The following is a 13,556-nucleotide window of genomic DNA, read 5'->3' as shown; positions in this document are numbered from 1 at the left end:
GCTACTTTGCTGTAGTTGTTGATTATTTCTAATAGTTTTTCTATGGATTCTTTGGGGTTTTCTATATATAAGATCATGTCGTCTGCAAACAGTGAGAGTTTTACCTCTTCATTACCTATTTGGATTCCTTTTATTTCTTTTTCCTGCCGAATTGCTCTGGCCAACACCTCCAGTACGATGTTGAATAGGAGTGGTGAAAGTGGGCACCCTTGTCTTGTTCCTGTCCTCAGAGGGATGGCTTTCAGTTTTTGTCTATTGAGTATGATGTTGGCTGTGGGTCTGTCATATATGGCCTTTATTATGTTGAGGTACTTTCCTTCTATACCCATTTTATTGAGGGTTTTTATCATAAATGGGTGTTGGATCTTGTCGAATGCTTTCTCTGCATCTATTGAGATGATCATGTGGTTTTTGTTTTTCATTTTGTTGATGTAGTGTATCATGTTGATTGACTTGTGGATGTTGAACCATCCCTGTGTCCCTGGTATAAATCCCACTTGATCAAGGTGTATAATCTTTTTGATGTATTGCTGTATTGGGTTTGCCAGAATTTTGTTGAGGATTTTTGCATCTATGTTCATCAGTGATATCGGCCTGTAGTTCTCCTTCTTTTTTTTTTTTAAAGATTTTATTTTTTCCTTTTTCTCCCCAAAGTCCCCCATACATAGTTGTATATTCTTCGCTGTGGGTCCCTCTAGTTGTGGCATGCGGGACGCTGCCTCAGTGTGGTCTGACGAGCAGTGCCATGTCCGCGCCCAGGATTCGAACCAACGAAACACCGGGCCGCCTGCAGCGGAGCGCGCGAACTTGACCACTCGGCCACGGGGCCAGCCCCCTGTAGTTCTCCTTCTTTGTGTTGCCCTTGTCAGGTTTGGGGATCAGAGTGGTGTTGGCTTCATAGAATGTGTTAGGGAGTACTCCATCTTCCTCAATTTTCTGGAATAGTTTGAGAAGAATAGGTATTAAGTCTTCTTTGAATGTTTGGTAGAATTCTCCAGAGAAGCCGTCTGGTCCTGGACTCTTATTTTTGGGGAGGTTTTTGATTACCGTTTCTATTTCCTTACTTGTGATTGGCCTATTCAGATTCTCCATTTCTTCCTGATTCAGTTTGGGGAGGTTGTAGGAGTCTAGGAAGTTGTCCATTTCTTCCAGGTTGTTCAATTTGTTGGCATATAGTTTTTCATAGTATTCTCTTATGATCCCTTGTATTTCATTGGTATCTGTTGTGATTTCTCCTCTCTCATTCCTAATTTTATTTATTTGAGATTTCTCTCTTCTTTTCTTGGTGAGTCTGGCTAAAGGTTTGTCGATTTTGTTAATTTTTTCGAAGAACCAACTCTTTGTTTCATTGATCCTTTCTACTGTCTTTTTTGTTTCAATATTGTTTATTTCTGCTCTTATTTTTATTATTTCCCTCCTTCTACTGACTCTGGGCTTTGTTTGTTCTTCTTTTTCTAGTTCTGTTAGGTGTCGTTTGAGGTTGCTTATGTGAGCTTTTTCTTGTTTAGTGAGGTGAGCCTGTATTGTGATGAATTTCCCTCTTAGGACTGCTTTGCTGCATCCCAAATGATTTGGTATGTTGTGTTCTCATTTTCATTTGTCTCCAGATAATATTTGATTTCTTCTTTAATTTCTTCAATGATCCATTGTTTGTTGAGAAGCGTGTTGTTTAGTCTCCACATTTTTGCACCTTTCTCTGCTTTTTTCTTGTAGTTGATTTCTAGTTTCATAGCATTATGATCAGAAAAGATGCTTGATATTATTTCAACTCTCTTGTATTTATTGATGTTCGCTTTGTTTCCCAAAATATGGTCAATCCTTGAGAATGTTCCATGTGCACTTGAGAAGAATGTGTAACCTGCTGTTTTTGGATGAATTGTTCTATATATATCTATTAAGTCCATCTGGTCTAATTTTTCATTTAATTCTATAATTTCCTTGTTGATTTTCTGTCTGGATGTTCTGTCCATTGGTGTTAATGGTGTGTTGAGGTCCCCTACTATTATTGTATTGTTGTTGATGTCTTCTTTTAGTTCTATTAAGAGTTGCTTTACAAATTTTGGTGCTCCTGTGTTGGGTGCATATATATTTATAAGTGTTATGTTTTCTTGGTGGAGAGTCCCTTTTATCATTATATACTGTCCCTCTTTGTCTTTCTTTATCTGTTTTGCTTTGAAGTCTACCTTGTCTGATATTAGTATAGCGACACCTGCTTTCTTTTGTTCATTATCAGCTTGGAGTATTGTTCTCCATCCCTTCACTCTGAGTCTGTGTTTGTCTTTGGGGCTGAGGTGTGTTTCCTGGAGGCAGCATATTGTTGGGTCTTGTTCTTTGATCCATCCTGCCACTCTGTGTCTTTTGATTGAGGAGTTCATTCCATTTGCATTTAGAGTGATTATTGAGATGTGGGGGCCTACCACTACCATTTTATGTCTTGTTTTCCAGTTTTCTTCAATTTCCTTTGTTTCTCGTCCCATGGTTTAATGTGTTCTGATGAAGAGCTGCTACTCTCTGTTGTTGTCCTTCTACTTATCTCTTCTGCTCTTGGTTTTGTAGCCCCTTTCCTTTTTTTGATTTTTCAGGAATGAGGGTTTTCCTGAGGATTTCCTGAAGAGGAGGTTTTGTGGCAATGAACTCCCTTAATTTTTGTTTATCTGGGAAAGTTTTTATTTCTCCATCGTATTTGAAGGATATTTTCACTGGGTAGAGAATTCTCGGCTGTAGGTTTTTGTCCTTCAGATTTTTGAATATATCATTCCACTCTCTTCTAGCTTCTGCTAGAAAGTTTCTGCTGAGAAATCTGCTGATAGCCTGATGGGGGTTCCTTTGTACGTTAGTTTCATTTGCCTGGCTGTCCTTAGTATTTTCTCCTTGTCGTTGACTAGCTTCACTACTATATGCCATGGGGTTGGTCTTCTTGCATTGATAAAGTTTGGAGATCTATTGGCTTGTGTCACCTGAAGATCCATCTCTCTCACCAGATTTGGGAAGTTCGCAGCCATTATTTCTTTGAATAGGCTTTCTGCCCCTTTCTCCTTCTCTTCTCCCTCTGGTATACCTATAATCCTTACGTTGCATCTCCTAATTGTGTCTGACAATTCTTGGAGAGTTTCTTCATTTCTTTTTAGTCTTACTTCTCTCTCCTCCTCTGCCTGCAGCATTTCTATATTCCCATCTTCCAAATTGCTAATTCTTTCCTCCATATTATCGGCCCTACTGTTCAGTGCATCTAGATTTTTCTTAATCTCCTCTATTGTGTTCTTCATTTCCAGTATTTCTGTTTGGTTCTTCTTTATCGTATCAAACTCTTTTGTGACATAGCTCCTGAACTTGTTGAGTTGTCAGTCTGAATTCTCTCTTAACTCATTGAGTATTTTAATGATGGCTGTTTTGAAGTCATCGTTATTTAGGTTATATATTTCATTTTCTTTGGGATTGTTTTCTGTGTATTTGTTATTTTCCTTCTGTTCTGGAGATTTAATGTATTTTTTCATATTGCTTGATGTTGTAGATTTGTGCCTCCACATAGAGATAGAGTTTAGTTGCTCCTTCCACTTGTTTCTGCTGGTGTGGTGGGGGAGCAGCTGTTTATACTGCACCAACCAGGAACCCTATCCGCAGTTGCTAACTGGGCCTGGGCCCCTCCTCGTAGTCACAGTGGTCCTTTGGATTCCCTCTTCTGCCGTGGGGGCCGTCACGGGGGGCGCTTCAGGCTGCTGGTGCCTACTGTTGCAGCCCACCTAGACATGCTCCCTCCTTGGGGTCTGCAATGGTGTTATGGGTTTTTCCAACGGCCAGGGATAGGATCACTTATATTTGCCGCTCCGTCACTGTCGGCACCCACAAAATCTCACTTGTCCACTATGGGTCACAGCAGAGCTATTGGCATCTTCTACAGTCTGTGGTTAGCTCACCTAGCTATGCTACTTTTGTCCCGGGGTCTTCCAGCCTTGTGGCTGCCAGATGGGTGCTCTCTACTAGTGCTGTGCAGAGGCTTTCACTGAGGCTGCTGTGAGCCTGTAGGGTTTCCCCCTAGGCTACGGAGCCTGGTCGCTGGAACTCTACCCAGCCCCGGTCCTGTTCCCCAGGAACTCGGGGAGCCCTTTGCCCTGTCTGGGGGATAGCTGGAGATCCTGATTTCAGTGGTAGCTGGTCAGCTGCTGCCCTGCCTGATATTCTCATCTCTGGGACCCTCCCGGTGTTGTGGATGCTGGGTGTGGCCCCTTCGCTAATGGCAGACAGAGAGTTTTGTCTGCTGCCCGGGCGGAACTCTGGAGCTTCCCCTCCGGGCTGCGGAGCCAGCCTCTGGAGCTCCACCCAGCCCCAGTCCTCTCCAAGATCTCCGGCAATCCCTTGCCCCACCATGCAGGCAGTGGCAGCTGGGGGCCCGCCGTACCCTCTGTGATTCTCTCTGGGACCCTCCGGGTGCCGTGGACACCAGGCGGGATCTCCCCGCCAATGGCGGGGTGAGACTCTCCTCGCGGGCTCAGGTGTGTAACTCTAGAGTTTCCCTCTGCGTTTAGGAGTAATTGCGGGGGGTTTAGGGAGGGTTCTGGTCACCTGTTTCCACCGTCGCTCCTCTGGTGTGTGCTCACTCCTGCCCTAGGTGTGTGTTGATCTTCTGGGGGCATCCGTTGGAAGAAAGCCGCTTGCAGGTACTAGGCTGTTCGGTCGGGGTTGGAGAGTTTTCACCTATCTCCACCTCCTCCCGGAGGGAAGTCCGTCTGCCTTCCGATGTATAGTCGCATGGGTCTCTCAGACGTCCTGAGATGCTATCTGGATATCCTTTGGTAAGTGATGAGTGTCCAAATAATTGTAGACTCGAAGAGGGAGAGACAAGACAAAGAGCTGCAACAAACAGTTTTTTGATATTAGTATTTCCCATTCAATTTTGGGGACATATCGATACTTAAAAATTACGCATCATCTGAAATTCAAATTTAAGTAGTATGCTGTATTTTTATTTCTAATCAGGCAAATTAATATAGCTAGAGTGACAAAGGAACTGAATTTTAAAAATTTGATTAATTTTAATTAATTTACACTTAAATTTAAACATGTAGCTAGAGGATAACATTGGAAAATGCAGCTATAGAGTGTCTTAGTTATATTTGGCCATTTTTATTTTAACATAAATTTTACAATATTGTCAGATCCCACAAAAATATCTGGGACTTTGATTGAATTGAATCTCTATAAATTTGGAGAAGTGACATCCTTAAAATATTAAAACTGCCAGTGCATAAATATGATTTATCCCTCCATTTTTATATTTTTAATTTGCGCTCAATGCTTTATACCTTTCTTTCCTAGATTTTCATATAATTTCTGAATAATTGCCTATCTAATCCTTAAAACTGTCATTATTTTTCTTATTTTAATTCACTTGCTAGGATCTTCAGTATAATGTAGAATGGAAGTATTGTTGGCAGAAATCTTTGTCTTTCTCTCCTAGTCAAAAGATAAGCTTTCAACATTTTACTGTTAAGAAACACATATCCTGTAGGTTTCATATAGAAATTCTTTATCAGCTTAAGGAAGTTCTCTCTTAGTCCTAGTTTGCTGTAAGTTCTTTTTTTTTTTAATAATGGATAATCATTAGATTTATCAAATGCTCTTTCTATACCTATCAGTGTATAATATGATTTACCTTCCTATTCTGTCCAGGGAGTAAATTACATTGATGAGTTTTACTGTTAAATCAATTTTATGTACCTGATATAAGGCGATGTTAGTCATGATGTGTATTTTCACTGGAATCAACTTGATCTTATTTTGTTTAGGATTTTTACTTTGATGTTTCATGGCTGATATAGGCCTGTAAGTTTTGTTTCTCATACTATCTTTATTTGTTTTTTATGCTATAATAGCCTCATTGAATGTTTTGATAATATTTATACTTTTTCTATTCTCTGGAAGATCTTGATAAGATTATTTCTTCTTTAATTTTGATGAAATTTGCCCATAAAACCATCCAGTTCTTGAGTCTTCTTTGTGGGAAAAGTTATAATTACAGAGAGAATTCATTTAACATATAATGAATGTGTGAATATCAAAATTTTCTTTTTATTCTTGCGTCACTTTTGGTAAGCTGGGTTTTATACAAATTTTCAAAAGAGTTGACATAAAATTATTCATAATAATGCCTTATATTTTTTAGGTTAATTTTTTATTTGGGGAAAAACTAACATTGACAATGTGGAAATGACATAAATTTTAATTTCTTATTGTGCAATGCAGACATTTTTAACCCAACATTGGATAGGCATGCCAGGCAGACTTCAGAATCATCACTAGCAGTCACGCACACCAAAGTGTAAAAGAATCATTATACCAAAAATTGTAACGCTCATTTTTCATTGAGATCCTAAGCTAAACTTACTTCATTTATTTTGTTTTTAGTGAACCAAATATGAAAGTTTATACTAACTCATTTGAATAAGTTTTAATTTCTAATAAAACTGCCCAAACATGCTCAATTGTTAAATGTAAGCATGAAAAACTGGCTGGCTCAATAGTGCAATATTTATTAGCAAATACAATTTTAAAGAGTCCATTAAAACTTTCTTATATTTAAAGTAATCCAAAATTCATTTAAGCTTGATCATTTGGGGGTAGGACACCAATCAAATAATTCATGCAGCTACTTTGTGTGCTTGAACAGAAATTATTTTGCAGGAGATAAGTAATTTTAGAATAGTTTTACTCTAATGGGAAAGAGAATGAGTTGAAATTATTTTATTTTGAAATCATAGTCTCTATTAATTCTTCGTTATGGACTTCTCCATTTACATCAATTTCTGCCTTTCTGATGACTTCATCATCTGCTTTAGATGGCAGCGTTTCCTCTAAGTTTGTCATGTGATGTAGTTTCACCTTGGCATCATCTCACCATTATCAATTTTGTCAAAAGCTCAGAATTCCTCATGGGTTTGTCTTCACTTTCTGTATCTTTATTTTTATAGTCATCATGATACTGTTTCTGCCAACTCAGTGAGTACGTTTATCTCTTTCATTATACCTTATAATTATACTTGGGTTCCAACTTAGAGAGTGTAAGAAAGTTCCAATTTTCTTTGTTGTGATAGTGCCATTGCCATTTTTGAGAGAGATGAATTCCTCAATCTGTTCTTTGGTCATCTGATCAGGCACTGTACGAGCAGAAGAAAGCAGAGAATGGAGTTAAACCACTTCTGTGGTTTGAATAACTGTGGGTGCCCCCACTGCTACTGCCAGGCACATCATTGCCATCCAACATAGATCACACTGCTTCTCTGAGATTGGAGCCAATTTGTGATTTCCTTATGTGAGCAGAAATTTTAGTGATGGGCTTTTCTTTCATTCTTGATATTGGTTTTGCACGCCCTCTCTCACCAGCATTGATCAATCTTGCCAGGGATTTTAACATTCTGAAAAACCGAAACTTTTCTTTGTTAATCTTTACTATTTTTTTATGTCTACTATGTATTTAATTAATTAATGTTCTTATATTTATTGTTTATAATCTTCTACTTTCTTTAAGCTTATTTTCCTCTGCCTGACTTATTGAGATAAATGTTTATATTATACATTTTTAGCTTTTCTTTTAGTCTAAATATGTATTTAGGCTATAAACTCCTCATCAGCGTGACTGTAACAGAATCTAATAAGTTTAAAATGTTGTCATGTATCTCTCATTACAAAATGTTTGCTAATTTCCAATGCAATATTATATTAACCCATGCATTCTTTAGAAATTTAGCCTTTAATTCCCAAATAAATATATACAGGAATTTCTACATTACATTGTTCTTTTGTTGTTGATGTCTAACAATTAAATGGTATGGTTTCAGTTCTTTGAATTTGTTAAAACTTTCCATGGTTGAACGTATAATCCGTTTTTACAAATGCTCCATGTAGAGCTTGCAAAACATGTGTGCTCTTAATTATTGCATTCAGTGTCCTATGATGACCATTAGGTCATTTGTAATTATAATATTTTTTGAATCTTTATCTTTATTGATCTTAGTCAGCTTGTTTTATCAGTTACGGAGGAAAGTGTAACAATTTCACTATATGATTGTGAATCTGTGTTTTTCATTTTGGCTTTATAAATTGTTTATATATTTTGAGGCCACTTAAAAACAGAAACATACAAATTTAGATTTGTTTCATCTTTGAAGGTGTATAGAAACACATTAATTTTTAGTGATCCTCTTTATCCCTGGATATTAGTCAAGGTTATCCAGAGAAACAGAACAGAGATAACATACATATGTATATGAAAAGAGATTCATTATAAGGAATTGGCTTATGTGATTATGGAGGCTGGCAAATCCAAAAGTCTGCAGAGTTAATGTTGCAATTCAAGTCTGAAGGCCAGCAGGCTGCTTTAGAACCAAGAAGAGCCTATGTCTTGGTTCAACAGCTGTCAGGCAGAATTCTCTTTCACTCATGGGAGAGTCAGCTTTTTGTTCTATTCAGGTGATTGGATAAGGCCTACTCAATGACCTCACATATGGAGGTCAATCTGCTTTACTCAGTCTACCAATTTAAATGTTAATCTCGTACAGAAACACCCTCAGAGAAACGTTTAGAATAATGTTTCACTATCTGGGAACCCCATGGCCCAGTAAAATTGACACGTAAAATCAATCGTCATACTCTGGTAAAACCATTCATCCTAAAAATCGTGTTCTACTATAAATATAGATATGCAGGTTTCTCTTTGGTTAGTATTTGCGTGCTATAACTCTTGTATTCTTTTATATTTAATCTTTCAAAACCTTTATGTTTTAGATAATGTAGCTCTTGTAAACAGCATATAGTTATTGTTTTTTCCTACCAGTATGACACTTTGGCCTTTTAACTGAAACATGTAATCCATTCAAATTTAAAGTGAAAACTGATATTTTTGGGTTTAAATTTATCATATTATTTTGTGTTTTCTATTTTCCTATGTTCTTTTCTCTATTTCTTTTTATTGACTTTGGATTATTTATTATTTCTTTTTTATCTTTATTAATTTTGAATTAGACATTCTTTAACTAGTCATTGGTGGCTATGCTTGAAATAAGAAATTGCATCCTCAATTAATAAAAGTCAATTGTTGATATTTTATCCACTTCCAATGTAAGCATTTTAGGACACCCTCTAATTCGATTTAATTTCTCCCAATTTACAGACTATTGCTCTAATGGATATTAATTCTACAAATATTTTACCTTCACAGCATACTACCTTTATTATTATTTTATGCTGTACATATTCGTTTAGATTTACCCATATATTCATAATTGTCAATTCTCTTCATTCCTTCCTAGAAACCTTTCATCTGTGATAATTTTCATTTTGTCTTTTAATAATTTATTGAGTGGCATCTGGTGGTAAAACATATGAATTTTCGTTTATCTGCAATTGTCTTTATTTCACTTTCATTCTTAAGGAACATTTTGTTGGGTACACAATTCTAGGCTTCTAGTTATCTATTTTTCACACATTGAAGATATTATTTTCCTTTCTTAAGGATTTGATTCTGTTGTTACTGTTGAAAAAAATCATTTTCAGTCTTACCAGTCTTACCATTTTCAGTCTTACTTTTTGGAGGTTTTTGTTTTTCCCTTGTTTTAAAATTTTCTCTTTCCATGGTTTTCTCCAATTTCAATATGTCTGTGTATGAAATTTTTTATTTGCCATGCCTGGGATTACTTGGGTTTTTGAATAATGGATTCATATTTTCAAGTTTTGGCTATTTTTAACCACTATGTTTTCAAATATTGCTTAAGACCTATTTTTTCTACTTCTGGAGCTACTATTGTATTTAAGTTAGATTTCACAGTATTCTCTATAATTACTGCCTACTACAGCATATTGTTTGTTCTTTGAGCTTTGTTCTTGATAATATCCAGTTTCCTAATTTTCTCTTCAACCATGTCTAATCTGCTGTTAAATCTATCCACTCTATCCACTCAGTTCCTAATTTGAGTTGTTATAATTTTCCATTCTGGAATTTCTAGTTGTATCTTGTTGATTTTCTTATACGTATGTTTGTTTTCCAGACCTTAAATTCCATTTGTAACGGTGTCTAATTCCCTGGTAAATCTTTTTTTAAATTTTTTTTTGCTGAGGAAGATTCACCCTGAGCTAACATCTGTGCCAAACTTCCTCTACTTTATATGTGGGTAGCCACAGGATGGGCACAGACAAGTGGTATAGGTATGTGCCCAGGAACTGATCCTGGGCCACTGAAGTGGAACATGACAAACTTAACCACTAGGCCATGAGGCTGGCCCTCCTGCTAAATTTTTTAATTCTGGAAATGATCTCATGGATATTGTAAATGTATTTGTCTTATAGTCTGTTTCTGGTAGTTCAATAAGTAGAAATAACTGTGGTTATGTTTCTTTTGTCTATTATTTGTACTGATCGTTTTCACTTTTTTTTATGTACTTGTGTGTTTCCTTATCTTTGATATTTTTTGGTGGGCATTTTGATAATCTTACTTTCCTCCAGAGAAGATTTTCATTTGCTTCTTCCAGGTTGTCAGGACACTCATAATCTGACAGCACTTTAATCCAACCTTAGGTGTCAGATTTTTTGTGTCATCTGCATGATTCAAATGCTGGTTATAATCCATGTGAAGACTGGTTTGCTTCTGGTCATTTTTATAATGGATGTGCAGCCCTTCAGATTCCCATCACTAAGCACAGTGCCAGTTATTAGGGATGCCCTTTCCTTGGCTAGCTCAAGATTTAACCGTTAGCCCCCTAATCTTACAAGGATGTCAAAATGTCATTTCGAACCTTAAACATTTCTTCAAGATTAGCAGAAGGCCTCACATGAAAGGGTCTCAAATGCTAATTTTGCATCTTTGTATTCTCAACTTCTACTCAGTCTTGGTTTTGTGATTCCTCGTTGCCTTTTTAGTTCACTGATATCTATGAAACATTTAAAGAATATTTCATATAGACTTGTTTAGCAGGAATGTTGGTACAAAGCAACTAGCCCATCTTTATTGCATATGAAAATTTGCAATTTACTTTTAATTTTGCTTGAGAATAATTGGCAAAAATCTGTTACTATAAGTAAGATAGACAGTTTTGTATTATATCATTTTCTCAGAAGAGAAAAGATTATACATCAAAAGAGAGGGAACTTGAAGCCTGCCACTTTCTCCCCATAACTTTCACAGCCTGTTTAATATCCTTATTCCTCAAAGAGTAGATGATAGGATTTAGCATGGGGGTGACAACACTATACAGTACTGAGATCAGCCTGTCTTTCTCCAATGCATATGTTGAGATGGGCCGTACATATGTGAAGATGGAACTACCGTAATAGAGAAGAACAATGATCAGGTGGGAGGCACAGGTAGAAAAGGCTTTTTGCCTCCCCTCTGCAGAACTGATCCTTAAAATGGTAGAAATGATATAAAGATAGGAAAGTATGATACACAAAAAAGGAGTCCAACCAATGAAGACTCCAATGGATAGTAATGCCAACTCATTGACAGAAGTGTCCCCACAAGACAAGATCAATAAAGGAGGTATGTCACAGAAGAAGTAATTGATCCGATTATTACCACAGAAGGGCAGGTGGAATGTCAATGTTGTGTGCACAACTGAATTGAGGAAACCACCAGTCCAGCATGAGGCTGCTAACTGGCCATATAGAGCCTTGTTCATAATAACTGAATACCTTAAAGGCTTACAGATTGCAATATAACGGTCATATGCCATAGCTGCCAAGAGCAAGGACTCTGACCCAACAAAAAAAATAAATGCAAAAAGTTGTGCCATGCAACCCAAATAAGAAATGCTGTTTTTCTCTGATAGAAGATGTGCCATCATCTGGGGAACATTGGTAGTGGTGTAGCAGATGTCAAGAAAAGCTAAATTTTCCAGAAAAAAATACATGGGAGTGTGTAGGCGTGGATCAGTCATGGTCACCAAAATTATGAAGATATTCCCACCTAAGGTACAGATATAAGTTACAAAGAAGATGGTGAAAAGTAAAAATTGCAACTCATTTAAGTTGGAGAATCCCAAGATGATAAACTCAAACAGAGCCGTTTGGTTTTCTCCTTCCATAATATCGCTCTGGTTTTCCTTCTGAAATTGGCAATAAAGAAGTATAGATTTCTGTAATCATGTACTGCTCCAGAAATAGTCTACAAAACAAGAAAATAAAGGTGTCACAGATGAAACTGTAAAATTATTTATCAACAAAAACATTAGATATGTTTGTAAAAATGCACAATCCCACAACAAATAAACTCTGTGCCTTAGGCAGCATAAATATAAACACATTCAGCCTTCATCTGTAGGTAAAATCTCTTAAAATGAAGACTATAGGCAGTGTTGAATTTTAAAGGAAGCCACAAAAGGCCACATGCACCATAAGTTCTGATGAGAAGAAGGAAGGGCCCAACTGCTTTGTCTTCCTGGGGCTGCAGTAATTTGGACCCTTATTAGACACAGTCTTCATTGGTGGGTCAATCAACTATGCTGCCCTGTGCACTTTTGGAGGCTGACATTTGTAGATTGCAGGTAGAATTAGTTAGTCACATTTTGTATATTACGGAGGAAGAAGAGAGCGGAAAAAGACATAGTGATATCAGAGGTTGATATTATATTTTGGGGCATTTCCATAAAATATAGAGGAAATTTACAGTTAATCATAACAAATAGATCCTACAGTTCAAGGTTCTGAGACTTGGATATTCAGGTGATATAATTAAACTTTGGCCATTGAAAACCCTAGTAAGACAAAAGAACTATTTTGTGCCAGGAGAACAAACTAATATTCCATGTATCATTTACTGTGTGAAGTTTATTCTATGCTGTATGCCCTTATAAATTGCTACAGCCAAGGTGCACTTGAGCTAGCTCTTAGTGACTCATAAGATCCCATAGTTAATTTTCAGGAATTTTGTAAGCCAGTTGTTAAATACAGCCATTATTAAAAATGAAGTTACATAAACTTATAATTGAATTAATTCTATCAAAGACAGTGGTAGAAAATACCCAAATTGTTACTCTCTAATCATTTTACACCTTTCTATTATCTGTGCCTTTGAGATTATTAATTTTATTGTATCTGTATGATGGAGATGCCATGAAATGGTGTGCTACAGCTCATGTCTTCCCAAATTCATGTCCAGGGAATCATGTTGATAGCTTGCAGTTGGTTGTTGTGAAATTATTTATGCCACAGAAATTGGCAAATGTTACAAATTAGAGTTTGATTCATGATTTTGTTGATTGTCTAGGTTTAAGAAAGTGATAGAAAAATGTTAATGATGTAAATTAAACTTAAAAGTGTGTTGTGCTTTTAGTCATTATATCGTGAGGAGGAAACTTTCTTCTAGTATTGAAAAACTGTTATCTACTTTAGGAAAATTGTCATTTATGTCACAGACATATATCTTTATTGATTCATTTTTATCTTACTTATTAACTTAGGCAAAAATATCAACCATTAATGGCATCCATCAACAATGTGAGAGACTTCTTTGTTGAATCAGATAGTATTCAAGGACTTACAGTCTAATTTGATCAAATAGTGGCTGAATTTTA

General features: G+C 36.5%; 1 protein-coding gene across 1 annotated transcript; it reads right to left on the bottom strand.

Annotated features, from left to right (window-relative positions):
• Positions 1–11,111: 11,111 nt before the first annotated feature.
• Positions 11,112–12,068, bottom strand: LOC124226050 (olfactory receptor 5V1-like). Its single transcript, XM_046638850.1, has one exon. It carries the CDS (start codon positions 12,066–12,068, stop codon positions 11,112–11,114), a length of 957 nt encoding a protein of 318 aa, XP_046494806.1.
• Between the last annotated feature and the right edge of the window lie 1,488 nt (positions 12,069–13,556).

The sequence above is a fragment of the Equus quagga genome, chromosome 15 (genome assembly GCF_021613505.1).
Source record: "Equus quagga isolate Etosha38 chromosome 15, UCLA_HA_Equagga_1.0, whole genome shotgun sequence".
Taxonomy (NCBI): Eukaryota; Metazoa; Chordata; class Mammalia; order Perissodactyla; family Equidae; genus Equus; species Equus quagga.
The sequence above is the reverse complement of the archived record's forward strand: the minus strand, read 5'-3'. Positions and strand labels throughout refer to the sequence as shown.

What these genes read in the sequence shown, in the direction of transcription:
- LOC124226050 (XM_046638850.1), bottom strand. Translation starts at nt 12,068, where the DNA reads ATGGAAGGAGAAAACCAAACGGCTCTGTTTGAGTTTATCATCTTGGGA.